Genomic DNA, 27547 nt, shown 5'->3' on the forward strand with positions numbered 1-27547 from the left:
TGCAGGACTGCAGTAATTCACTACTTCAGCCTGGTGAAACAGGCACACCCTGCTACTTGCTTGCTCCCCGCAGGGTCTGTGCTGCTGGAAGTACCACAAACTCATCTTTCTTCAGCTTGCTTTGTCACTGAGGGGACTTATTTTTGAAAGAGCTCTGGTTCATGCCAATGGCCTCGATCTAAAGAACATCAGCATTCAGCAGTCTTTTAGCAAACCATGGCCATTACTCCCCAAACCACTCTTCCTACAAGAAAGTCACAGCTGGAAAATAGCTCAGGAAGCAATTAAGGCTCCTTACTGTTCAGAACAAACCCTGCACTGATCTGAAGGAGTACTACCACTCTTATTAGGAAAAACATTAATGCATGGATTTACTTAGTAACTCTACCGTATCTCGGTGTTAAATAGGAGAATGAAATGGCTGACAAGCATATAAATTCTTGGCCGTAAGGATTATAATTGGAACTTTTAAATGACAACAGTATTAACAGAAGAATTCTCTTGGCAAGCTAAGCACTTTAGATCCAACCCCAGTAGATGTTTAAAGCAGAATCTAGGGCTGCATATTTGTACCCAAGCGCTTCATGGCTTTATTTACAGTTGTTTGGGTTTTCTGTAAACGACTGCTCGCAGAATTCAGCAAACATAGCAAACCTGGTGTCCTAGCAGATCAGTAGTTCACAATATTGCCACCTGCAGTTAAGACCTGGTAGCTGCCACGACCTGAACAGCCCTGGCGCTCTCCAGAGAGCTCTGCTTTTCCAAGCTGTTGCAAAGTAAGGCTGCGGTGGTTGCAGGAAAAGCAAATGAAAGATTTCTCTCTCCTGCCTCGTTTCAGAAAAAAAAAAAGATGAGTGTTCCTGTTTGAGTTTTGATATAAATCCGACTGCCTAGGAAAGGGCTAAAGGTGAGTTTTCCTGAATTTGGAATGGAAAAAATATGTCTCTATTTCCAATAAGCATTTAGAAAGTTAATACATATATATATTCATGACTGAGGAATTTTTATTCTGTTTAAACACCATTTGCTGGATTTGTTTCTTTGTCAAGGAGCTGTAGTGAATCAATTTTATTTTAATGAGCAGAAAGGGGGAAACAAAGGTTTGTCTGGTCCAAGTTTTCTTCCAATTTCAGGAGAACAGCTTCTCCTAAAAATTCTGAAAAGTGTATAAGGAAAGTTCTCTGTCATTCCAGACATCACTGAATAATCTCCAAGTTACCAGAGCCAATTCAGCCAGAGGGCTCCCTGACGGACTATCAAATCACCTGAGATCTTCAGTTCTTTAAACCCAATAAAATGCATGCGTTCACTTTAAAACCTCAAAAGCATAAAGACTGCAATTCACGGCAGCACCATGAACTCCAAGCAGCTTTCCATTTGAATCCCAGGCACCAATAACTTGTTTTTAGCTATGTCAGGTACTGCACTGAGAGTCATCACCTCTTAAGTCCTTCAGTGGAGGAACTGGTACAACAGATCTGATCTGTTGCTTTCGTTTCCTAGACAGAAGCAAACTCCAGGCACCTGTGTCCTCTGCTAATGCCTTCTGCAAGATATCAGAATGGCCTTTCTACCCAGCTTGCTAGTCTGCAAGCCCAATTGGTCTCTGCCTTTGAGTAAATAATGTAGCTGCCTTTTAATTATTACCCAGGGGAAAAAATATATGTATATTCTAATGAAAGGAAGATAAATGGAGACCACGATGGATGGACCAATGGATGAACAACATGGTCTGACAGATGCTGAGCATGGCTTCATTCATTTCCAGCGCCCTCAAAGCTCTGCTACGAAAGTGTAAGGTGAACGATTTTACTGCAGTTGCTTGATGCACTTTTAGTCAAACTCGTTTATTTCAGGTTCAGAGAAAGACCAGTCTGCCTTCTGATGGCTGATATGTAAAGCCTGCAGCAGGTGCTCCTCTACATAAGAAATTAGCACAGAAGTTTAATAGAACGCAAACAACTTTGGGTGCGACAACAGAGAGCTCGCCTTGAACATAGAGATGATCGTTTCTAGCTGAAGCGGTAAAGATGCTTTTGCTCCATCTACTTAAAAGAAAGCAAACAAGCAAAAGCCCAGCAGCTCAGAGGAATCGCCTCAACGCTGCCTTAAAGCACCGACAGCCGCCCGCCCGCTGTCCAATCAGAACTCAGCGAGACTCAGCGCAGCCAATCCCAACCGAGAGCGGTGCGGCCAATCGGAGCTTGGCGCGTTTATGATGACGCACAACGCAGCGACTGCTTCCGGGTCGGCGGTCGCCATGGCGGCGATGGCTGCGGTGGTGGCGGCGCTGCGGGAGTGGACGGCGGCAGCGGAGCGGCGGGACGCGGCCTGGCGGGCAGCTGTGGCCGCCTGTGCGCCGCTGTTGGCGTCGCTGGCTGGGCTGGCGGCGCAGATGCGGGCGGCGCAGCGGTTAGCGTGGGGCGGAACGCCGCTGGGCGCCTTCAGCGAGCTGAGGGAGAGGCTGTGGCGGAAACAGCGCGGAGCGGTCGAGGCGCTGCTGGAGGAGCTCAGCGAGCGGCGGTGAGGGGGAGGCGGTGGGGCCGGGCCGGGTGCGGGGTGCGGGGCGCCGCTGAGCTCTGAGCCGTGCAGGGAGGAGCTGCGCGCCGTGATGGACGCGGTGGGGGCCGGCGCTGCTGCTGTGCTGCGGCTGTACGAGGAGCGGGCGGCGGAGTTGAGCTTAACCGAGGTGCTGCGGCGCGGGCCGCGCTGCCCGTCTTTGGCCGACGCTCTGGAGGAACTGCAGGATGTGGAGCGTTACTACCGGCACCTGTATCCTTTTGTAGAAGCAATGCTGGGCTGCTGGGTGTCCCTTTCTCTGTGTTGTCCTTAAGCTGTCTGGAGGTACCTGGAGATCAGACTGTTCCTCCTGCTCATCAGCTGTGACAGCCTGGCAGACATGGAAGCCCTCCCACAGGCCTGGGAGAGGATTTTGGAGCGTTATGGGGAAGACACTGTGCAAGGTAGTTCTTCACATGTTGGATCTAAAGGATGTTTCTTTGAGCCCTGTGCTGGTATCTCTTCCCTGAAGGTACAAGGCCAGCATATTGCCTACATCCTGTGTTGCTTGTACTGCTTCTCTCAGTAGCAGTGGCTGAGCATGCTCTCTGTCCTTGCTCTTTGCAATCAACCAGCTCACAGGTCTTGTACACAATTTGGTGGTAAATGCCAGCATTCCAGGATCTTCTGGGAGCAGTTTTCTTTCTTGCTATTTTATAAGGGACTTGGTAATCTGTTTCATTTGGTCTACAAACTTACTTTATATAAGCTTATATATATATGATTTTAGAAATAATTTTCTGCTGATACAGAATACAGGTAAAATGTATTATTTAATAGCTGTGTTTGTGATTTTTTTTTTTTTTTTTTTTCTTTCCCAACTCAGATTCTTTTCTTAAGATCTCTCTCTTTTTGGACAACCAGTGATACTGCGCTGCTGGTAAGGCTTCGGATGGAGAGCATGCAGGACTGATGTTGACCAGCTTTTGTGATCATGTGGTATATCCTGAGATAACCACTAAGAGGAAGATTACTTGAGGCAGTGTTTAGAAGGTGGATGAGGTGACCTCTGTAGGAAGTGCTTGGAGTGTTCCATTTTCAAGCTGAGGTGGATTGTGTTTGAGGAAGAGCTTGAGCTCAACAGGTCATGACAATAGAAAGAAATTGTCTTCAGCTACGGAAGTTGTCTTCCCTTTCCCCCCCCTCCCCCCACTGATGTTTTGTATGCTGAAAAAATGTTTTGTGACTAACTTGTAAACAAGCAGTGAAATGCACTGCAAATAAAGGTAATGTGAGACACAGCAGGTTTATGGGAAAGTGTTTTAGATACCATCCTCTAAATAAAAGATGTCGTATCAGGAACTATAAGTAGTTTGTACGTTGTCCTTCTGAGCAATATATTTGCTTTCATCCCTCCTGGAACAAGGACCAAATTTGGCTTGTGTCTGTGGTTAGGAAGGTAACCATAACCAACATGAACACTTGAGTTCTGATGTGGGCAATTTGGAGTGTGTTATATCTTTCTGAGGAAGACATGTCTATGTAAGTAAAAATCACTTGCTGAAGAGAAATATCTCTACAAGGGCACGTTTAATACTCAGTTCTAAAACTTCCTGCTCTATGCCAGCAGCTGCTGTCTGTTTTAGGTTCACCTTTTGTTGGCAGTGAAAATGATGCTCTGTAATGTTCCGAGGAAGTGATGGGATTTGTGTCTCTAGCATATGCTACAGCTGTAGTTTGCTGTCTGTCTTTCTCTCCCCCTTTTTTGGGGGGGGAGGATAAGGGCACAAAATAAGTTTCAAGCCCGAGGAATCCATTCGACCACCTGAGGGCACTGCTCGACCTGCAGAGGGCTCTGCGCGGCGGCCTTTGAAGACTGCTGATTGCGCAGGGCTGCTGCTGCCGGTGCTTCCCCATCAGCTGACAGCTCTTTGGAGAGGAATGGTACTTAATATGCAGTTTTAATTGCAAAGAAAAATCACGTCACCCACTTGGCTTTGGTATGGCTTCAGGGTGTCATGACTGATGAAATCAGCGTTTGTCAAACTAAGGGTGTTAAGCACATGGAAAGCCAGGCAGTTTCTGCTCTGAGAACATACAGGGCAGGTGTTCCAGGCATCTGCTGGCCGTGGGGGCTGGGAGGCAATTCCTCTTTGTGTCTGCAAGCCCAACATTGCTTCAGGGCCCTGGAATGCTTGCTGGTGCTGATCCTGTCCTCCAGCCTGCCCTGAAAGGGGCTCTTGTGGCTTCTGCTCTGTGCATCCCCTGTAGATCTTGTGCAAGAGTGCAGTTTAACTGCCGAGTCAAATTTCTGCTGCTGGGGAGCTTTTCACTTGGCCCTCTCATTCCCAGGAAAGTGAGAAATGGGCTCCTCCTCCAACTGTTTCAGCTTAAGATAAAGCAGATGATGCAGTGAAGATACTGGTTTGGCAGATTAGCCAAGAATGAAGTTTATTTAGCTAATGGTTGTGTAGCAGTCTCGATGCAGATGCTTCTGCGTGCAAAGTATTTCCCATCCTCGAGCAGCTCTGTTTCACCATGACCTGTCGCTGACTCCTTTTGTCAGAGTGCTTCTGGTGCAGTTGGTTGCATCACAGTATTGGTTCAGAATAAGGCATCTATTTTTCCTGTGCACAGCACAGTGCAAAAGTTCATCAGATTTCCAAAACTTTGCTCCCAGCTCACAGACTCCTCTCTTAGCTCCAGATATTCACCTTCTACCTTTGGGTTATTTAAATTCAAACATCCCCAGTATTTAGGATCTGGCCAGTGAAATACCCTAGGTGAACTTTATTAGCCATCACCTGCTCTGAGTGTTCAGCCCATGCACTTTCCCTAGAGGCATAACTGAGTTCTGATTGGAAGGAAAGGATGAGTGTCTGCTGGGGATGACAGGCTGCAGTAGATTTACTTGGATTACCTCCTAGCTCTTCTGTGACAGCTGACTGCTGGTGTCTGGAGAGACTGTCACTCTAAATCCATCTGACAAACAAGGTTTTATGCTGGGATACAGCAAAGAACAAAGATAATGGCAAGCTCTCTTATCCATCTACCTGTCTCTTTTCTGATAGCTAAGAGCCTGTGGCAGAAGTGAAGACGTATTGCTTGTGTTCGGAGCGTGCTGCCAAGCTGTTTGCTTTGCAAATTTACTGTAAGCATTTTGATGGGAGGGAAGAGACTTCAGTTTTCATGTCTGTTGACATTCCTTCAGTGTGAGCTGCTGCATTTTTCTGCTTGCTTCTGCTTACTGCCTGACTCTGCATGCAGCTGGCTGGTGTGTGCTGTAATTGTCACCACTCTCGATAGTCTGTCTTTGGTTTGCTGTCTGAGGGTGCTCTGAGCTTATGACTGCTTCCCACGAACATCTTGAGTCTCTCAGTGACACAGGAATGGGCCAAAATGATCTGACCTCTCAACAAATGTGTGCCTGAGTTTTTGTTACTGTCACTTCTAAGCACAGTGACGTACTCTGAGCTTAGTCCCTTTGCCACAGCTTGAGCTCAATCCTGAGCTGTTATACTTCAGTGTAGAGAGGATACAAGAAACCTCTCTGCTATAAAATGTCAATATAAAGCCAGAGGGGAGGGCAGACAACCTGATAGGGAACAGCTGTATGATCTTATGCTCATCACATATGGCACAAAGCAAGTAAAGACAGATGACTGTAAGGTGTTTCTTGGGGTACCATCTTCCCTTGGGCCTTGAGGTTTCATCTTATCATTAGAAAATAGTAAATCATGTTGTTTGTGGATGCAAAATTATCTTTACTTGTGCACACAAAAGGCTGTACAGCCTGTTAATACTCCTCTGGCAGCCCATCTTCGAGCTGCATAAGGAACAAATGGATTTAAAGTTTGGAAGGCCCTCAGAACAGTTCAGTGGTGGCCTTTCTGCTTCTCCTGGAAGCCTTGCTCTCTATTATCTGTCTTTTGGGTTCATGACAGTGCTGTGGGAGTGCTGAGAGGGGAAGCCATGATCCAACTCCCAACTCTTACTGAAGTGGGGTGAAGGAAGTGCTTGTTGAAGTTCTGGTGCAATTAATTACCAAGAATGGTTTATGGCTGATAGGCCGTGTCATCAGTTGTATTTGTCTGCAGCCTTCTGGAAGGGCACAAATGAACCTCTGCATCAGAGGGCTCTAATTGGATACAACTGTGGGTTTTGTTCAGTTTCAAGGTCTGTATGTTGCAGCTCAGGAAGGCTGCCAAGATCCCCAGTTGTTAACAAGAATGTCATTCCTTGTAGATGGGAGATTCCCTTCAGCCTGTGTTTGCTGGAGAATCTGCAGGTTCAAAGCATCCCACCATGAAGACAGTCAGGGTGGGCATTTAGCCTCCACGGGCTGAACTTCAGAGCACTCAGGTGAGAAGGCTGTTCCTCCTCTTTCCATCCCTGGCAGCCTGCACTGCTGAGCCAGATAACCTGCAGCCAAGCAGAACAGATGCTGTTGTTTCAGTGCTGCCCCAGCGTGCAGCTCCAAGAAGCAAGGACGCCAGGTAGGTGTGTGTGGACAGAGACTCCAGCCCAGTGAGGTCAGGAGGTAACAGCAGCACCAAAGGCATTGCTTGCCCTAAGACTAACTGATATAGCACACCTAGCCATAAAAATAACTCTGAGTGCCTTTATTTTTGGAACAGAGCTCTTAAAGAGTTCCTGCATGAAGACCTGTCTCTTAGGAATGCAATAAAACAAAGTTAGCAGCTGGAGCTACCTTGTTAAAGTGAAGTTTTCAGGAAACACAGAGCTCATGCTTTGATTTTTTCAGCTTTACCTCCTACTAACTTAATTTGAAAATAGTTATTCTTCACTTATGGGGAAGGCACAAAATAAGATCAGTTACTAAATTTAAATACCCACAAACATTTATAGGGAGCATCTGACTTTTATCTGGTCGGTTTGTTTTTTTCATTAGGGTGAAAGCTTCTCTACAAAGTTCTGCTTTGGAAATGAGGCTGTCTATGGGTAATTTTATTTTAGACACATTTATATCACCCCATTCTCTCACTCTATAATAGAGTATAGGTGTGCTTTCTGACCTTCCTGCCATCGTATTGAAAACATGCATGTTCTTATGCATTGTGTCCCTCCCAACCCTCCAAACAGTGGTAGCATCTCATGCATGTGGATAAATACCACTGTCCCAACATCTTTGTCCAGTGTCCATCCATGGATTTGGAGTGTCAGATTCAGGACTGCAGCCTTCCACAGGAAACAGCAAAAGCTTTCCTTCAGCATAAGTTCATGGGTTATCAGGCAGATTTCAGAATCAAATTTCCACAACAAGGGGAGAAAAGAAAAAAAGGTAAAGAATTTGGCACCCGATTTTAAGTCTGATTTTAGTTGGATGCAGAAATACGTGACAAAAAGCCTTGTGAGTCATTTAATAAACCGAGCATGAGTTTCACAAGCCCCTGCGGTTTCCATGCTAATTCTTTGAGACTTTCATCTTGGCCTGGAGCAGCACTCCTTTGTGATTTTGCAGGGCCCCAGAGCCTGCTCGAGTGCTTATCCACTCAGAAATAAAACAAACATTCTCCCATCTACATTAATTGAATGTGCAGCTCTCATTCCTAGCACTCGGCTGTCTACGCTTTAATGTTTCCCGAGTGCTCTTGACTTTATCACAGCGTTTGCCCTGTTGAGCTGCTGGTGAGCTCCAAGGGGAACAAAATCTGCTAATCCTATAGACGTGAGTTGAAAGGGAACGCATCTGGCTACAAAGCAAGGAAGTGCTTTCCTGTGGTGAGGAAGTGCTCAGCTCAGGGCCCATTGTCTGGCCTTGCAAAGATGGGCACAAAAATCTCTTTGGTCGGTTCTTTGCCTCTGTGCTCCATCCCCTGATGCTGCACCCTGCCCTCTCTGCTTAGCAGACCCTCTGCAGCAGTCAGACTGCTTGCTCTCATCTCTCCCACCTTATCTGCCATTCCTGTGTAGGTTTTATTTCAATCCTCCCTTCCTGCTTTTCCCCTCAACCCTTTCTCTCCTCCTCCCTTTTTCTGTGGAAACAAATGTACAGTAGGTGTCTCCTGAACTTGCCTGAACTCCTTGTCCCAAGCACCTTCCTGACTAATCCTTTCCAGATGTCCAGGAACTTTTATGTTTAGCAGTTCTGCTCGAGTTCCTCATTCATTCTCAGATGGAGCAAACATTATATTTCCTGAAATTATTTGGAAAATAAGGCTGATCTTAGCCTTCTGTGAAACAACCTCAAAATATGGCATTATGAGCACTGCTGCAGCACCCTGCACCCAAACTGGAGCACGGTGAGCATTCATAAATAGTGCTGTGAGCTTCATTTTCCGCCTACAACTCTGCTCCATGGCTTTCTATGAAGTTCTGAAAGCACTCAGTACTGCACTTACACCCAACCGAGGGGCAGACTGTCAGCTTGCAACCTCCCAGTAGCAGCAGCATTAGGAGGTCTGTTAGATATCGTTGGACAGCAGCAAGACAACAGTGGAAACCGTGTTTCTTGGCTTATCCTCTCATTTCCCAAATAAGTTTGGTTTTGGGGGGGTGGCTGTTCCTTCAGACTGGGATAGGCCTGATGGCTCCCTTTGCTCGCATCTCCTACTTTCAAGCAGCATGCAGCCTCACTGCCTGCACTGTTCAGTGTGAGCTTCTGAGGGGAAAGGCCAAACTGTTGTCCCAGGGCACGATGAGGTCTGTGAGGCTGGAAGTAATGAATGGGTCAGTTTGCAATCCTGGGGAGCAGCTCTTCAGCACAGCCCCTGGCTTGCCTTGGAGACACATCCTGCACTTCCCTGTGGTCATTCCTTAGTTCTCCTCCTTTTCCCAATCTGCTTTTCATCTGTTCTTCATGCTTGCTGTTCAGCAAGGGCTGCCTTGTGTTTGGGATATTAGAAGCCTTTGGGCTCTTTGGTGGCCTTGGGAAAGTGCTTTTTCCTTCCATTTGTCCTTATTTTGGGGTTCACCTCAGCATGTTACGAATTGACTACAGAATTCTGGTGTTAGGAGAGAGGATTTCCATTAACTGGGAGACTTGCTATGACGGTGTTGGTGCCACTGGTGGTCCAGCAATGGGTAAGAGCTGATAGGATGAACCTGTTTTGTTCTGTGCTCCCTGTCAGCCCCACATTCACCATCACCACACAACCAGAGCTTACAGAACAGTACATAGATCTTTAATCTCACAGCGCTGTGGGGTTTCGTGCTCCTCCTCCTGCTGCACCACTGCTCCTTCCTCACCAGGAGCTGACACAGGATGGCTCCCAGTCCTTTTTCCTGCAGTCCAGACAGTCTCTGGGCCACCTGGGGAAGGAGAATGAAGAATATCAAGCCGGTAAGTCTCCTAACCATTCTGCTATGTGAGGAATGAATCCAAGAGCCTTTGCAGACGATTAATCTTTTCAATCCTAAGAAAGCAAATGATCTCCTCCCGCTCCCATAAATTCAACCTCTCTCTCCCGCTCCCCCTCTCCAGTGTTTGAACTGCTCGCCAAGAGCTTTATTAAAAACTACAAGATGCAGTTTTGTTTCTAACCGAATCCCAAACAACTGCGTTAGGTGGAGAAGAAACATTTGGTGCAGTCAGCTTTAGAGCATTTTTGTGTATAGTCCATAGCCACTTGTCAGCCAGAGACCAAAGTCAGCTTTGCACCAAGCTTAATAGGACCTTTTCTCTTCTCTCCTGAGGTTAGGAGATGAATTCAAGCTGGTCAGACCTTATGGTCTCGTTTCAAATAGTACCTGGCAGCGATTGCTGGGAGTAACCCACGTGGCACAGTGGAAAGGATGCAGTCTGCATCGTGCTCCGATAACGCCCCGTTCTTTCCTGACTCTTTGCTCCAAAAGCAAGGCTGCTCCACAAAGCACAGCCAGCTCCAGGAACAAACTGTGCTGTGCAGCAGCGAGGTCCCAGCCGTCTTCCTGTTGATTCCTCTTTCTTGACTTCCAAGGGGGAGATTGCTGAAGATACCCCAAACCCTGCTGGAGCCTTCCTGGTGTCTGCAGGAGCTGTGAAGCAGAAGGTGGCCGTCCTGCTGGCGCTGTACCCCAGGAGCTGCACCCAGAGGTGGCTCAGGGCAGTTTGGGGTCCCAGGGTGAGGTGCACTTCGAGCCGCCAGCTGCCGTGCGTCACCGCCATTCCTTGGCACCATGCACAGCGTGTCACAGCCTTCTCCATTTCATTTCTTAATGTTCCCTGGGTCTGAAATCCATCAACCAGTGCTGAGAAAAAACATACGAAGAGGAAGCCAAAGCAGAAGTAAGCAAAGCTGTTCGGTTGGCTGGATTCCCCCGGCTCGTTGTGTCCCACAATTCGGATTGAGTCACAGCAGGCACTTCTGCTTTGTGCACCTGAATGTGGGGAGAAGGCAGAGATGAGAACAGTGCTCTTCCTTGCTGTCACTGGCAGAGAGCACTGCATTCCTGTTTTGGGATCCGTCGCAGTGCAGGAGGGATTGGAATCCCAGAATAAATCCGATGATTTTTCTTCTTTTGGGTGCCTGAGAGATAACATGCCATTGTTGGTTACCTTTCCTTATGTCCAACCGTCTTCCTCACCTCATGGAGACACTGAAATGACAAAGAAATTTAAGCAGAGATGAAAACAAAACAGAAATTTGGGGACCGGCCCATCAGGACTTGTTCAGGCCTCATTGATTTGCATGGTGTGAAGATAAAGATGGTCATTAGATCAACTGGTTTGACTGTCCCTCTGCTGTACCAAAACAGGCCCCATTTGCCACATCTGGCTCTTCTGTGATGTTTCATGATTGAGGAACATTGAGATTTTTGGTAATTTGGGGGGTATTTAAAATCTGCTTCTGCATAGCGGTGATTCTTGGAGGTCCTGGGAGTGGGGACAGAAGGGTTTCATTGAGAAAAAGGAGTGCAGGTGTGAGGGGTGAAGGATGCATATGGCTGTGTGTCTGCAGGTATGGCACACAGTGATCAAGGGAAAGTCCAGGAATCTGCTGAGAAAGAGGAAAGTGGTTGAAAGAGGATTCCTGGGTTGTCCAGGCCAGGACACAGAACTCTCCTTCCTCAAGAGATCACCGTGTTGTTATGCAAAGGAAAGGGGATATCTCCTGCTGTGGCTTTGCTGGGAGAATTCTGCTTCATGGCACGATTTCGATACCTCTCCACCAAAACGCTGGGAAAAAGGGTCAAAGCAGGTTGTGCAAGTGGAAAAGAGGCGGATGAGGCTGTGGAGCGGGGAACACGCTCTTGAGGCTTGTACAAGGAGTGCTTTTAAACTTAATAAATCTATCCGTGAGTCAAATGTCAGAAGCAGGGAAGGAGAGAAGGAAAGGATGGAAAAACTGTGCACCAAGGATGAGGAATCTGGAGCAGCTCTAAAACCACAGAACCTCCGGGCTGCCCTGCCTGGAGCTAGAGGCTGGGAAACCATTGAAGATGGAGATGGAGCAGTTGTGCTGAGGGGGATTCCCAACCTGCTGCCATGCACCCATCGTTCTGCATCAAGCTCAGCCTTGCAGAGCCCCCCAGCTCTGCTCCAGATGGGCACAGGGGGTCCTGCCTCCCCCACTGCAGGTGTGGGGATCCAACAGCAAGCACAAAGCCCTGAGGTGCCCGAGGAATAATCCAGACCAGCTTTTGCTGGACACTGCTCCCCCAACTCTAAAAGGCTTTTTGGTCGAGTTTAATAAGATTAGGCTGTAAGCTCTGGAGATGTCAGCTCGCTGGCAGGTTTGCGTTCAGTAGTTTCTCGAGCGCCAGAGAATGTTATTGCTCATTTCATTGGCTTGCCTTGATTTCACTGGATCAGCCTGTTGCTTTGCTTCCCAATTAGCCGCATCTGCACAACAGTATTGGGCTGGAGAGCAGAAAGCCTGGTGAAGGGTGCAAAATATTTCTGCCACTTGGAAGGGAGTTCCCTGCATCAACCCCTCTGGGAAGGTTCAGGCTCTGCACCCAACCTGGCAGCTGTCACTGTCTGAAGCCCCGTGGGGGTCCAGGCCCCTCCGTATCGCTGCAGCACGCAGCTGTGACATTGCACAGCTTGGTCTGTTTCTGGGGAGTGTGTGTTCTCCAAAGCTCCAGTTTAGGTCTGTGCTGACATTATTGAAGCTACTGGTAATAAAACATGTCAATACAGGGGTCAGGGCCACATCTGATCCTGTAAAAGGAAAACAAAACAAAAGGAACCAACCAAAAATGGAAAGCAAACACATATTGACAAGCAGGCCGGCTCTCCAGGGACACGGGGTGGCAGCTCCCCAACCTGCTGCAGTCACTGCATGGACAGGTAGAGCAGAGGAGCAGCCATGTCCCAATGCCACATCATCATGCAAGTGCAGAATGCTCCCAGCACAGCAAACTACAAATAAATGCTGTTGATGCCTTTGCCATCCCGTCAGGGATTAGTACATGCTGGAGCAATTTGCATGGGGATGAAACTTGGAAGAGAGGGCAATGCTGAGGGAATACGGTATTATTTATTATTGCCAGTTGCAAGGAAACAGCAGCAGCTCTAAGCTTGTATAACTTGGAACATGACTATTATTAGAACGGAAAGTTAGCAAGCAATTAGCTAATTGCAATTCACATTGTCTGTTGACAATTATAAGGAGAACAGTTATAAACCCCAACAGATGGAACTCAAATGGGTCAGTCTTTTTTTTTTTTTTTACCATCCCCAAAGGGCATTTGCTACGAACTTGTAAACTATAGGTTCCAATCACGGCTTTGTGAACAAGCCAGTCCTATGAGTAAACACGTCGGAGCGGTCACTTCAAACAGCTTTCCTTGCTGAGGAAATGCAATGCAGCACCTTCACCTGCTGGCAGCAGCTGTGTCCAGTGCCCAGGGCTGCTGTGGGGATGGGAGCCCAGCGCTGGAGGCTCTGCACAGCGGGGTCAGCCCTACAGCCACCAATCTGTTACTGAATCTGTGGTCTGGTTACAGCTGGCCTGAGCCCAAGCTGGACATCAACCGGGCTGGAAAATTCAGCTAATGGCTCTGTGGTTTCATTCATTTGCTCTGCCGTGGTGACACTTGTCTGTATATCCCTAGAAAAAACGAAACAAATCAATCCAGCCAAAATACACGTCTCTTCTCATCCATTTATTTACGGCTCTGTACAACTTCAGGTAATACCTTCTCTTCTTTCTCCAGCAGATCCACCGCGTATCCTGAACCTCATTTCTCAACCTTTGAGGGCTATTTGAGGGATCTTCAGTCCCCGGTGAGACTGTGTCAGAAAAGCCATCTCTGCACAGACAGGCAGGGATTAAGTCAGGTCCTGCTTCCCCTTTTAAGCCGCAGGAGATACCAGCAGGCAGTTCCCATGGGACAGAGATTATCTCATTGCTTTTGCTGGAAATATCTGAGGGATGCGGCGCAGGGAGATGATGAATGGCTGTGAAACATGAAGCGTGGATCCGAGGCATAGCTCTGCACACACTTTACATTTGTTTAAGCCATTGAAGGACGTGGATATGCTGACTACTTGATAAAGGTTTTTATCCTACAGTTGGACTTTTTGTGGGGTTGCAGGGAGCTTTGCTCCTTATCTCGGAATGTTACTGATGCTGTGGACTCCAGCAAAGGTGAATATCCCAATTTCAGGTCAAGTTGATGCTGATAGGGGTGCAGCTGTGGGATCTGAAACGGATTAAGGCCAGCTATATGAATTTCATAAATAGTAATACTAAACCAGTGCACACCTTAGGCTGATATTAAACAGGGGATGAGTTGGTATTCATCCTTAATAGCGAATGCATTATAATGAAATGGAAACATCAGGTTTTACTTACAAAGCCCAGGTTTCCCATAGGAGGTGGTTTATGGAGTGACCATTTATTAAAGACAAATGCTATCATTCAAAACATATCTCATGTAGAGAGGAGGACGGGCTGATTCAGAGGAGCGGTAATGAGAGCTGGAGCTTTGCATTTACAAGGCATTGATGGAAGCAGGCTGAGCACCAAGGCAAAGTGCACTGTCCCCCTGCACCCCAGCAGCACTGCAAGGTGCTGAGCCCCGAGAAGCTGAATGGCAGCACATATTGAGCAGCAGGCAGCAAAGCCAGTTCTCTTGAGTCATATGTGCTTAAAATAAGTCCATCTTGGAGAGGAGCCATCACCCCAGGGGGGCTCTGGGGGCTGAGCAGGGCAGGGGTGCTAAGCTCTGCTCTCTGCACTGGAAATCCCCAGAAATACGAGCTGGCTGCTGCTGAGCGGCTCCAGGTCTGAGTGATGCTGTCTGAAGGAGAAGGTAAGAGAGTGCCAGGGGTTGTGCTCCGTCCTGTCATTGCCACGTGGATGAGTAACTGCATCCTCAGGTTTTGCTTGTTTGATCTTTGTGGTTTTGTCATTTATTGGGAATTTCCAGCTCACACTTGCCCTACGAACACATAGTTCACAGTTCTGGTGCAACGTGAAGCAATTTGGTTTATTCAAGTGGAAGGAGAACGTGCGGAGCATCCTCAGGCCAGGGTCTAGGAGGGCAGTATTGATGGTAGCAGAAGGCACAGTGCCTCTTCTGCACACCCAGAGGTTTCTCTGACCCGAGGAGCATATACAAAAAGGAAGGGAGATCCCCCATGTGTTAACCTGCTCCTGCTGAGGAGCACCAATGTCATGAATGGAACCATTGGAAGGCCACAGCCCTTCTAAACCTGCATGGCTTCCCTTTCATTTCATGAGTAAGTGATTTGGAATTGCAGGGCAAATGTTAAACATTAACAACTGCTGGTGAAGTCACATCTGCAGATCGTTTTGCTGTTCACCTGGAAAGAAGCAGTGCTCATCCAATTAATCGAAGAAGTATACGGCGGTTTTCTGGATAGGTCCTGGCACTGTGACAGCATGGTGCTGTTTGTTCTTTGGTTTTGAATCAGAAATCCAGGATGAGGACATCATTTGGAGGAAGTGGCAGGTAAAATTACTTGCTTTCTAGAAGCATAGATTTGGTTTGTTGCGTGTAGGAAGACTTTCTGGCTCAATGTAGTATGACATTTGCAACCATTTAATTTGAATAAATTCCATTTTTATGTTCCATCCGGCTTTTAATATGTCAGCCAAACCATTCGTAAGGGACAGAATGTAAATCCTGCCTGCTCTCCCTTCTGTGCTATCATCAGGGATCGATCATGCTAACACTGCTTGTTCCTTGTGCTTCCCAGAGCTCCCAGAGGTCAGCAGCTCCATTTGGAAGGCCTGTGAGAAGCTTCAGGTTCCTTAAGGATGAAGAGGTTGGGATCACTGCCTCCATTCATCATGCTGTGCATAGGACGTGTAACCATGGACCAGGGGTGTAAAGTGCGGGATGAGCATGGCCTGTGGCTGCAAAGGGAGAAACTTGGCCTGAAGTGGCTGCTATAGGGACGATGGGCAGGAGCAAAGAAGTCCTGAGCAGGGCCTGACTTCTGAAGAAGGAAACAACCAACAAAATGTGTACTGCCTGCCAGCCCTGGGGAGGTGGCTGTGCCAGCAGCAAGGTGCTGCCGTGCATCTGTCTCGTTGGCAGATCTGTACCATCAGCAGGTGAGGTGCAGGCCAGCAACAGTGAGAGGCTGGCTTTGCTGCCATGCCACAAACCAACTGCAATCAGCTCCAGTGAGAGGAGTCCCATTGCAGAGCTGCTTGGCTAAAATTAGAAATCCAATTGAGATCAGGCTAGAAAATGGATTGCTTTTTTCATAAAGCAAAACAGGTGTCAAGCACCTGTGAAGAAATGCATGGCCATGGAGTGCTTCGCCATCTGCCTCCATCATCCAGTGCTGGAGAGACAGGAGAGCAGACCCTGAGGGCAAAAGTGAGGGGGGTTGCTGGTATGCTCAACAGTCGTTGCCTGGCATCCCTTGGCAAGGCCATGGAATTCTCTGCACCTTACAGGTGACATATCCATAGGAATGCAGTTGGAGGAGGACTCCCATCCACTGTGAGCCTGCTGCCCCAGCATGGTGGGGAATAGGCAGCAGCTCCCCGGCGGGCAAACTGTAACTATTGAGAGAACTTCTTGATGAGTTATCCTCACATCTGGCAGGGAAAACAGTGGGGCAAGGGAAATGCATTGCCTGTCTGCCTCTGCAGCTCAGACAGGCTGGTGACAGCTCTGCAATGTAAATGATGCGCTTTAAGCCCTAAATAAAGTGTGAGGAACGTGTTTGGGATCAGTAAATCCATCCTGACAAAAAGAAGCAAAGGAATGAAATCCCTTTTGCCAAACAGACTGGTAAGTCCAGGGACTAAATGGAATCTAGTCCCACTGAAAAATGGCTTCTGGAGATGGATGGTTACCATCTCTCTGCTCTCACCAGTGGCATTTACCAGGCTAAGGGAGCAGGAAGACTTTGAGAAGGGTGAGGCTGGGGAATGGGGTCACATTCCCCTCCTCAAAATGCTGAGTTCATTGCATTTATAATCGTGTTCCCCCATAGGCATTAATCACCTGCGAGGGGTGGCTGCAGCCAAACATCCCTGCTGGCCTTGAGCAGATTGGGGCCTTCCTTCTGCTTGTAAGTGGTAGACTTAAGATAAGCCCAGGGCCTCTTAAACACGCCTGCCTCTGAATAAACAAAGCAGTATGATGTGTTACAGGCTGTACTGCTGCAAACTGTCCAGCTGAGGAGCAGGAGGGGAACTCTGTGCATTTGGTTGGTGCTGGAAAGTCACCTGTCTGCAAAGAAGGGCAGGCTGCAGCCCTGCCAGCCAGCTTGCTCAGGCAGCAGGGCGATAACTGAAGGCAAACAGCACTGGATCAGTGCAGGGAGCAGCTCAGAGCATGTGTGAGCTGAGCCCAGGCATGGCACTGCACAGCTCAGGGTCTGCTCCTGTGGAGGATAACCCTGGGTTCGATGGAAACCTGATGATATCCCATTTCCCAGCAGGTTTCTGTGCCCACTCCCTCTGCTGTGTCACCTTTTCCAGGAGATTCCTATCTTGCAGGAAAGCTCTTCAAACAAGACAAGCATCTGGACAAAGCCTGTGGGCAGCTGCTGCCTGGCAGCTTAGGGGAGAATCAGCAGCTGTCCTCCCACACATTGAAGAAAGCATTGGTGATGAGGCTGAGCATCAGATCTGAATCAGCTCATCCACCCTTCCTCTGAAAGATGCTCCAAGCTTCTCTGGTGCCAAAGAGCAAGCCTGGAGAGCATTTGGGTGAAAAATCAGTCATACTGATAAGGCAGAAATGCCTGCAGACAGGGCGCAAGCCAAGCAGACATAGGCAGGGGACTGGGAGAGCAGGAGGCAATGGTTCTTCCTGGACCTGAATAAAGCCTGCGAGTTTTTAACCAGTCTGTTGCATGCTCTTTGTTGCCTTTGCATTTGAACAAGGGTAAAAATGGGGCTGCAGGCATTGCCTTGATTCATTGCACTGTGCTGCTGCTCCCAGTATCCATAGGCTGCAGCCTGGCCCTCCCCAGCCCTCACAGACCCCAATGCCCCCTCCAAGCTCTGCTGTTTCGGTGCTGTGGGTCAGCAGTTACCATCCCATGACATGGGGCCACGCTGCTAGCACAAGATGCAGGCCGGGTGCAGGAGGCTGCCAAGACACCTCACCAGATGCATATTCTCTCTTTGTTCCTCTGAAAACCACAAAAAAAAAAAAAAAAAAAAAAAAAAAAAAAAAGTTTCTCCCTTCACAGTTCAGTGATGCCCAGACAAAGATGACGTGAAATCTGTGGGAAGACTTATTTTATTACAATATAGGAATTCACAGAACCAGATGTTTAAACATCGCCGTTGCTCCTCCATATGAGCACCGCTGCCCATGCTCAATGGAGCCATTCGCAATATAACGTACTGTGGTTGATGTGTGCCCACTGCTGCTCAGGTGGCCAAAATTTGCTCAGTGTTGGGGCTGCCATGTGTTCCCTGTGCCATAGGAGCTAGTGGGGACAAGGTGGTGGTACTGAGGATATGGGGGTGGGGGGAAACCATCTATTGAGAGTGGGACAGGAGGAGGCACAGCCATAGGAGCAGCATGGGTCTGGCCAGGACACTACACAGCCTTGCAGGATGTGTTTTATAAACGATGTTCCCTGGGAAATTTGCACTGCCCAGAACATCCCTCAGGGTCTCTCCCCTCTTGCAGGATCACAAGGGATGCCATAATCCTCTGGGAGTCAAATTCTGGATTTCTGGTGTCCTCTTTTTCTCACTCTGGCTCCTGAAACAGGGTTCAGAGCCCGGCTCCCTGTTGGAGCTGTGCCCCTCCTGGGAGCCATGCAGCCAGCAGCTGTTTTGCAGCAATAGAGGACAGCCTTTTCAAAACAAGCCAGCAGCTGTGAGTCAACGAGCATGCAGTGTTTTAGGGTCCTTAGGCTGGAACAGAGATGCGAGGCTCACACGCACGTCCAGGCTGGCAGCGTTGTTTATTTCCCCAGCATCCAGAATTTCATCTTTTCCACCTTCCTGCTGCCAGCACAATTCCTTATCCCTCTGCCCTGACACCTCCGGGGTTTATATCCAGCTGAGCCACACTGCCTCCATATGTCCTCCCACCATTGGCTGCTGGTTATTAGAAGTCAGTGCTGGTTGCTGGTCCTTCATTGTGTCCATTCAGAGTTGGCAGTCCTTAAATCCCATTAAGCATCGGCATGATTGGTCCCAATCACATCCTCCACCCCACAGAACCAGTGAAATCCTTTTCTCCCATTCACCTTAGCTGATAGGCAAATCACTGTTTCTCATTAAAGCAACACAGAAAATCATGCACCTTCCCTACATCAGAACAGAAGTGACCACTGGAAGGGGAAAGCCAGTGTAGAAACAGCAGTGCTCACATCCTGAGCTGGGAGCCTGCCTCAATATTTGGCCTCAGGCAGTGCCATCCAGGGGAAGGACTCAGCCTTTCACCGACCAGAGGAAGTGTCAGGAAAGGGAAACAGCTGGGGGGAATCCCTCTGCTGTGATCCCCGTGTAGCTGCACAGGGCAGCAGGCAGAAGTGGTATTTCCCCAGCAGATCTTGTAAAAGCAACTTGTAAAAGTACGATTCGGATCATCACCCGCTGCCTCCCCACCCCGCGTTCCTGTCTGCTGGGTGAGGAGTTCCCAAGAGTTTGCAGAGAATTACAGCTTGTGTTCATCAACACAAAATAACGACAAACTCTGCAGAAAGGTGCAGTGCTCATGCTGCATTCACCTTTCCTCTGTGCACATGGGCATCGTTCAACTAAAATCATCCCAAACCCAAAGCTCTGAGTTACCTCCAAGTTGGAGAAACTCCAATACGCATTGACTTTAATAACCAGGGAAAGGGGATTGGGACACTTGTGACCCCTCAGCAAGGAACGTTCACCAATCCCTTTGCTCCTGGAGGTTCTCCCAGGTCTGCAACTCATAGCAAACGCTACCAAAATATTTTTTATGCAAGATCAGCTCTGGAGCGAAACACAGAAATGCACAAAGCGATCTCAATTGACCATCTGGCTCTAACGTTCCCAAAGCTCGCAGCCATTTATCTCCGTCCAAAAGTGTGCTTTAAAGATGCAACAGGAATCTTCCTTTGTAGAAAGTATTTGTGAGTGTGTGTTTGGCCTCCAAACACGTTAAACTAAACACCAGCGCTGATGGGGAGCACATAAACGCTAGAGAACATGCTTGCTTCATACCTGAAACAAGGCTTCATTTTGGATGCAGAACTGTGTTTATTTTCTTGGAAAGAATCAGGCCCTTCAGCTGCTACGGATGGTCTCAAGGGAATAATTTTTCTAGAAACCTTGTTCCTTCTGTAATCCTTCATAACAACTCACCGACTAGAGCTGCCCTAGCTTTAAAAATACATTTTCAAAGCCCATTAGCAAATTCACAGGTTTTTTTTATACACTGAGAATTAAAGTGGAAACATAAGACCGAGCAAATTATTTTCACTTTATATACAGTCTCCCTAGTAAACAAGTGTTGCAAAAGTCTGTGCGCTGTCGGCAGAGCACTGAGGGATGGAGAACAGAATGTGGTCACATGTGGTTTTATTCAGGGAGTTATTTATATAATCTGAAGTATAGTAACAATCTTTTTGGATCCCCAGGCTCCCAGCTCTGCAGCCCGTGCAGACGGAGCTCCTTGGCTTTTCCACTGTGTCTACACAGCCCCGCTGGGCTCTGAGTGCATTGCGGCTGTGCATCACGGCCTGGGCACTCAGAGGGTTTTGGAGACAGATCCTGACCCTGTATCCCTACAGAGTCATTGTGGTGGGCAGGAGCTGCGTTATCTTCATGCCCCCATCCACACGGGGTCCCACATCCCCCTGCCCATTGGTTTCCAAAGGCGCCGTGGCTTCATCTCCGCATCCCGCAGCAAGGAGCATCACTGCTGTTCCCCTCCAGCATCCCCCTCCCCAGCACTGGGAGATGCCCACCCTGCTCACAGCCATCCCTGGGGGCGCACAATCCGCAGCTGCCGGATCGATAATGCAACATTGCAGACTAGTGGTGCGAGAGGAGAGTGGCTGGCGGGCTGCAGGAGGCCAGCTGAGGTCGGAGAAACCCACGGCCCTCACAAACCACCAGGTCTGCTCACCCGAAAGAAATGTTTTCAATCTCGCTGGCATTAATGATTCTAGTTAGCCGTTCTGCAGGCAGGTGAATGGAATTCTTTATTGTGGCTCTTGGGCTCTATCTCAAATAGCAATAAGGATTATCCTCCAGATTTCTGCATCTCGCTCGGAGCCCCTAGCATGTGTTTGTAATTTTCCTCTCCCTTTCAGGCAATGCCAGCAATCTCCTGAAGTTCTTAAACTGAACCTGTGAAATTTAATGGTTGGCCAGTGTATCTGACAAACCCTTCTAAAATACTGCTTCAAGTGTGCTTCTCGTACTGATTGATGATTTTTCCTCCAACAAAGTATCCACTGTATTTTATTACTGGTATTTCTTATGCCTTTTTTTTTTTTTTTTTTTTTTTTTGGTCAGAAATGAAGGTCAGACCAAAGATGCTTCTATGAATTTCCAAGGAGAAGCAGTAGGTGGCTGGCTTGGATTTCTTTAGTCTGATTTGTCTGGTTTGAACAGGCAAAGGCTCCATCATGGCACCAATTCCTCAAGCTCTAAGACCAGCCAAGTGCTGAGATGGTGGTGTTGCGTGCTCATGGTCATCATGAACAGAAATTGGGCGTATCCTGTGTGGCTGATGGAGGGCAGAGCTCTGGGGGTCCCATCCACGTGGCCAAAGGCAAGCAGAACATCAAGGAAGCTGAGCTGGGGCGAGCTTTGCTTAGGGCAGTGAAGAAGGAAGTCCATATTGCTTCCTTGGTCACGGAGATTGCAGCAGCCCTTGCTGCCGTGCAGGAGGTGACCGTGCAGACCCCAGTTTGGGACATTCAGGAGCAGAGGGACTCTATGATGGGCACTGGATGGCATCAGCCCCAGCTCCCCACTGCTACCAGCAGCAGCTGTGTCGCCTCGCAGCGCTCTCCACTCTCAATTGCTTTGTTTTTATGAGCCAGTAGTTCGAAACTTTGAAATAAACAATGATAGTTGCCTAATTTGAGGGGAGGACGCTGTTTCTCTTTCTGTGCCAAAAGAATGAAAATTTGTCAGGACATAAAAATACCATAGGCTTTCCCTACACGCAAACTGCTTCTGTGGTGGCTCACTGGGGAAGGCGCATGTTCAGGCTCTGCGATGATTGTGGCTTCCAGCCCCGGATCTGGGTTGGTTCCTGGTGTCCCAATGCCTGGTGTGGCTCAGGAAGGCGGGCAGTGCTGCCCTTGCCACGTGTTTGCAGGCAGTGCCCAGCGGCTGGTGGGATGCGGAGTTTCATCAGTCTGCAATTGCAAATGTAGGGCTGTGGCAACGAGGGAATTCAGTGATCCCACAGATCTCGTATCTCCGCTGACCCGCTCTGGCCCGTAAATGCTCTAAATACTGATTCCTCTTGTCTGCGGCCAAAAGAGAACAGTCAGTTCTTGTGTTTCGGAGTGAGGCGGCATCATCAGGCAGTGGCTTTGAGGCTTTATGGAGTCATCCTTTCTGTTTCTCAAAACCTTTTTTTCCGAAGTCGTTCTGCTCACTGAACCTTTCATTGCTGCCTCCATCTCATCGCTGCTCATCTCACACCCTCAGCCATCGCCTCTGTTCCGTGCGTGCTGTGATGGCTGATCTTCACCCACGAAAGTGAATACAGTGAGGAATTTAACATGAAGAGGAGCACCCTTCCACCCACGGGCATCCTACTGATCCACTTTGGCTCTCCTCTCCCTGCACGCAGGCAGGAGATGAGGGAGCAGCGCAGAAACAAGGAACTGCACTGGAGAGTTGCTCAATCATGGGAGTCTGCAGGAGGAATCCAGCTGCACGCCGCACCAAACAGAAAGCAGGGAGGCGGCTGGTGGAGGCGTTTCTTTTCTATCCCAGTTGTCATCTCACCCCTGTTGATGCAGCAGCCAAGAGCTGCTGCTCTGACACGAAGCAGCACGAGTGACACGATGCTGTGCACCATGCCCCGGGGCTACTGGTGGGCACCAACATCAGCTCCAGCACCGTGGGGGCTGAGCCATGGCCATCCCTTGGCTGTGAGCACTATCCCCAGTCCACCCTGTGATGGGGGATGGCTGTATCCCCCCATAGCAGCTCACTGTGGCCGCAGCCCCATTCAGAGTTTTGCAGCCCCGTCCTACTGCCCAGGACAGAGTGGCCCATATCCAACCTAGCAGAAATCCACGGCTTTGGCTCTCTGCTTCCTCCCATCTGCCCAAGTTTATTTTCCTTGCTTTCTGTTTATGAGCTGGGTGAGTATTGAATTTCCCAAAGTCATTGCCATCCATTGCCACAGGTCTTGCACACAAAGACTCCCTCGGTGCCAGGATCCAAGTTTTGCAATTGGACCTATTCCCTTTCCCTCCAACCATTGTGGAAACAGCCTTTGTTTTGCTTCTGGATCTTGTTCATCGGACCCAAATCAAGGGCCACTGTCCAAATCCTGGTGTTTTTTTTTTTTGTTTTTGTTTTTTTTTTTTTTGAAATCCGATTTCACCGCTTTAATGAAAACAGCATATTTTAAGGGACGGGGCTGAGGTCCTCAAACAGTAGGATTTCTTTCTGCAGGACATGTATATCTTTGTGAAAGCTGAGCTGTCCAGTCCTGCCAGTTTCCTCTGAATAGCAGGAACTGGAGAGACGGGGCATGAGCGCTCCTAAGGGACTTGTTAAAAGAGAAAGCTAAAGTTCTGGTGGGGAAGCTCCATCCCAGCTGCAAGCTGACAGCCGGGCTGAGCACCCCGTGCTCTCTGAGGGGTTTTGGGAGCATGGCAGCCATAAAGCACTGCTCCCACGTGCTGCCTGGGGCCCCGGCTGTGAGGAACGTGGCTCCTTTCCCCGCACCCGCTCATCTCCTGCGGTGAGAAACGCCTCTGCGTGGTGTCCTGGCAATAGGAAGCAGCGGTCCTCCATCCCTCATAAGGCACTCGTACCGACCTCAAACTTCCCTGATGAAAACCCCATTTATTCCGGGTCTGTAGGAGAGGAATCCCCTTAACTGCATGCTCAGGCATGTGCCGCTGCTTCCCTTGTGTATGTCAGAACGAGAGAACGGCTCTGTAATCACCCATTTTTATTTAATTGTAACGCCCCTGTCCCACTAACTGTTCCAGATGCTCTAATGGTTCCTAGCTCTGGGCTCTAAAACATGCTGTTCTTTTCACCCTGGTCCCCGCCCTTCAAGTACAAACAATGGTTTTGCTGGTTTTTGAGCCTTTTGTGTGCCAACGGGATGTGGGGAGAGAATCCCCTCCATGCCAAATTCAGTTGATAATAAGAAACAGGAAAGGAGCTGGATGCCAGCTTAGAAAGAGCCGAGCAGCACTGGGCTGCTTGCTGCGGCATGCGGATATCGCCATTGCCCAGCAGTGGGGTGGGATGCAGGGGATTAAGGGGAGAGGGCTGGGGCAGGCCAGGGGGCTTCAGCCGCAGATCGGTCGAGCATTGTGAGGCTGCTGGAATGCTCTTCACTGCTGCAGCACCTTCTGTGCATGAGCTGCTCCTCAGAGAGCGCCAGCGATGCAGTGAGGAGCACAGCAGACTGGTGTGGGCAGGGTGCAGTGCTGGGCACGGGGAGGTGCACACCAGCAGTGCTGCTCCCTGAATGCCCACTACCTGCACTGTCAGCAGCCTAAGGATGCTGCACCCACCCTGCTGGCTCTGCTCCCTTTGGGGATGGCCACCATATGTGCACTTGCCCTAAGGGTCGCACCTCCTCCTGCCCCTCTCCTGTCCTTGAAAAGCTGTGCGATGCTCCCTGGTGCAGTTTGGGGTTTTTTTTGTGGATAGCCTGGCTGCACCTTTCTGCCCACTTGCATGGCTGTCCTGAGGCTCTAACAACCCACTGTCACCATCGTTGTCTCCTGGGTACCAGCCAACCTCAGCTCTCTGCTCCCTGCTGATGGAGATGAGGGAGGACAAGGGAAGGATGCATGGTGAGCTGCAGGAGGAAGAAGACCTCGGCTCCCAGGGCAGATAATTGCAGAAATCTCCGCAGGTTCCTACATCTTTCCTTTTATCCCCTCTTTATATATATTTCAGAATGATATAAATTCTCGGCTACGAGCCCCGCTGTTTGAGCACAAAAGAGAAGTTGCAGGCAGGCCCAAGAGAAAGGGAGGATAAAAAAAACCACAGGAGAAAATTAATAAAGCATTTGAGAAAGGGAGGGGGTGCCTCGCTGGGAAAGTGTGTAGCACACAGGGCTCCCCAAAGCACATCAAAGCCTGACTCTGAAATTAGCCCAACTGTTGGGAATGTAAAGCAGGGGATTCTCCCACTGGGCTGTGGATTGAGAGTCCCCCCATGGGCTGCGAGGCACTGACATTTGTATTTATCCAGCCCTGAAGCTCCGTCGTGGAGCTTTTCAAAGGGCACTGCTGGGACCCAGCAGGCCACCTCCCCAGCATGGCAAACACTGCACTTTTAATTACTGCTCCGAGACGGCACATGTGCCCGACCCCCACACTAATTCTTGTTGCAATTACAGCGATCTAATTGAGTTTATTCACTCTCCACAGCTTTTGTGCCTTTCTTTCTTGCACTCCCTGCCGGTGAGAGCCGGGGCCTCCATTGATCCCGTAGGTAGTAATATGGGCAATGTCAGCGAGCCTCCCCTCGGGCTCCCGCCAGCTGCATTGTGTTCACTGAGCTGCCCACGCTGCTGGGAAGTGCAGCCCTGTCCAGAGCAGAGCTTTGCCTGCAGCTCCCGACCCCTCATAGCATTTCACCACGTCAGCGTGCAGCGCGTGCCCAACGTTTTGTTTGCAGAAGCAATTTTATATTTTTATAGGAAAATGACTTCCAATTAACGGAGAGTTCATGCCTTGCAAGTGGCGCAGATGGCTCTCGGTGCCCAGGATGATGCGTTATCTGAGTGGGACAGCAAAGGTCTCCAGCTGCTCTTGTGCAGAGCTGCAACCCGCGGGCAGTGCCACTGTCCCCTGCCCTGACCCCTCTGCTCTGCAGATTGCCCCCAAAGCAACAGATTCCCAACAGAGACCCCCACGTGCCCCTTGGGGAGGAAAGCACAGAGGTCCCCTGGGCTGCCTCCCTGCCTCCTCTTCCTCACAGCATTGCCTCCTCACACCGAGCTGGCTGAAGGCTGCAAAGCATCCAGCAGCACAGGAACCCGGCACCCTGCCCCCAGGGGGTGCCACTACAGTTTGGGATAATTCCCTTATTTCGCCCCTGGATGGGAGCTGCTGCTGCTCCTCCAGAGCTGGGCAATGCCAGGCAGTCCCAAGTGTGGGGTGGGAAATCAGCCCCGGATTCTGCTCCTCTGGATTTTTACCATTTAATTATCTTTATTCAGCTGCAGCGTTTCCCTTTGTACATGCAGGCACGTGGGGTGTGTGGGGGGAGCTGGGACCCCCAGGTGGGGGCACTGCTTGGGGAGAAGCCCTTCTCAGTGGGAACACCTGCCCTGGCTTCTGCGGATGCTCTTCTAAAGGGAGCTGAGCAGACACATGGCAACTGGCAAAGGGCCCGACAAGGGAGGAGGGGGAGGAATTAACTCTCATTTAAGACCACTTTTGTTGTAAATAAACTATAATCACTTCAAACCTTTTTCTTAATCAGAAAAGGATGTTAAACATTAAGCAAACAGTCGGCAGGCTTGTCTTACTGCTGGATTAGAGATATTAAATGCCAGCGATACTTGCTTTTTTTAATCTGTCCTGCAGCTGCATTATGAAAACAAACACATTTGTGGACCTGCAAAAAAAAAAAAAGAAAAGAAAAGAAAAGAAAGAAACAAAAACAAAAGATGAGATTGAAGCTTTCCCAAGGGCGATATCTGAAATCTGGGCAATTTTAACATCGACGTTTAGTCTTCATCTTTTGAACCAAACAGCAGAGGGAAATGACACATCATCAAATTAACCACCGGAATTAGCAGCGCATTCTTTAATGGAGCCAGGTTAAAATGCTTGGGTCAAATCCTTGTAACCTCTTTTTTATTTGTGGGTACAGCATCTCCAGTGCCCCTGCACTGCATCCCTGAGCGTGGCCTGGGCCTCTCCCTGCATTGTCACTCTTGGGTTGGGAGGGAGAGCAGACAGCCTTTGTCCTTACAAAGGTGCAGTTTGGTGGCATGGTGGGGATGGGCTGGTGGTTGGGTTTAATCTTAGAGGTCTTTTCCAACCTTTGTGATTCTGCGAAATTTTTGCAAATTTTTTTTTCCTTAAAGCTCCAACTTTTGGGCTCAATTGAAAGCATCAGAGAGAGGGAGGCTCTCACCTTTATCTGAGAAAAGAGAAGGCATCCAGATTCCTTGGAAAAGGAAGAAAAATGCTTGAAAATATGCCACTCTTAAAGACTGAGGATGCAGCAGGAACTGAGGAGAAGCCCATCTCCATCACTGTGTCAAACCTGGAGTTCTGAGCATTGCCTGGGGAGCACTGTGATGAAGAAACCAAGCAGCTTTGCAGCACAGTCAGGAAGAAATAGCTGGGATCAGCTGTGTCTGGAGGCCCTGTGCACCCACGCTGCACTCACACTGCACCACTCACCACAGTTCCATGCAGGCCGCCCAGAGCAGTGATGCTCTGCCCCCAGACAGGGCTTCAAGCTGTCCCCTCCTGTCCCAGCCAGCATTACACAGCTCCTGCCACCCTGCCCCGAGCGCTGGTATC

General features: G+C 49.1%; 1 protein-coding gene across 2 annotated transcripts; it reads left to right on the forward strand.

Annotated features, from left to right (window-relative positions):
- The first annotated feature begins 2251 nt into the window (after window positions 1–2251).
- C23H1orf109 (chromosome 23 C1orf109 homolog) lies at window positions 2252–3710 on the forward strand. 2 transcript variants are annotated; one of them, XM_048968924.1, is made up of 4 exons: window positions 2252–2523; window positions 2593–2772; window positions 2845–2963; window positions 3386–3710. In XM_048968924.1, exons 1-4 carry the CDS (start codon window positions 2261–2263, stop codon window positions 3424–3426), a joined length of 603 nt encoding a protein of 200 aa, XP_048824881.1. In that variant the 5' UTR covers window positions 2252–2260; the 3' UTR covers window positions 3427–3710. The 2 variants fall into 2 exon arrangements, with proteins under 2 accessions (XP_048824881.1, XP_048824882.1); XM_048968925.1 differs by having other exon boundaries at window positions 2890–2963.
- The last annotated feature ends 23837 nt before the right edge of the window (window positions 3711–27547 follow it).

This window comes from Lagopus muta, chromosome 23 (genome assembly GCF_023343835.1).
Source record: "Lagopus muta isolate bLagMut1 chromosome 23, bLagMut1 primary, whole genome shotgun sequence".
Classification (NCBI taxonomy): Eukaryota; Metazoa; Chordata; class Aves; order Galliformes; family Phasianidae; genus Lagopus; species Lagopus muta.

What these genes read in the sequence shown, in the direction of transcription:
- C23H1orf109 (XM_048968924.1), top strand. Translation starts at nt 2,261, where the DNA reads ATGGCGGCGATGGCTGCGGTGGTGGCGGCGCTGCGGGAGTGGACGGCG. An exon ending in GAGCGTTACTACCGGCACCT is followed by an intron (nt 2,773 to 2,844) that starts GTATCCTTTTGT and finishes AGCTGTCTGGAG; the next exon opens with GTACCTGGAGATCAGACTGT. An exon ending in TGGGGAAGACACTGTGCAAG is followed by an intron (nt 2,964 to 3,385) that starts GTAGTTCTTCAC and finishes TTCCCAACTCAG; the next exon opens with ATTCTTTTCTTAAGATCTCT.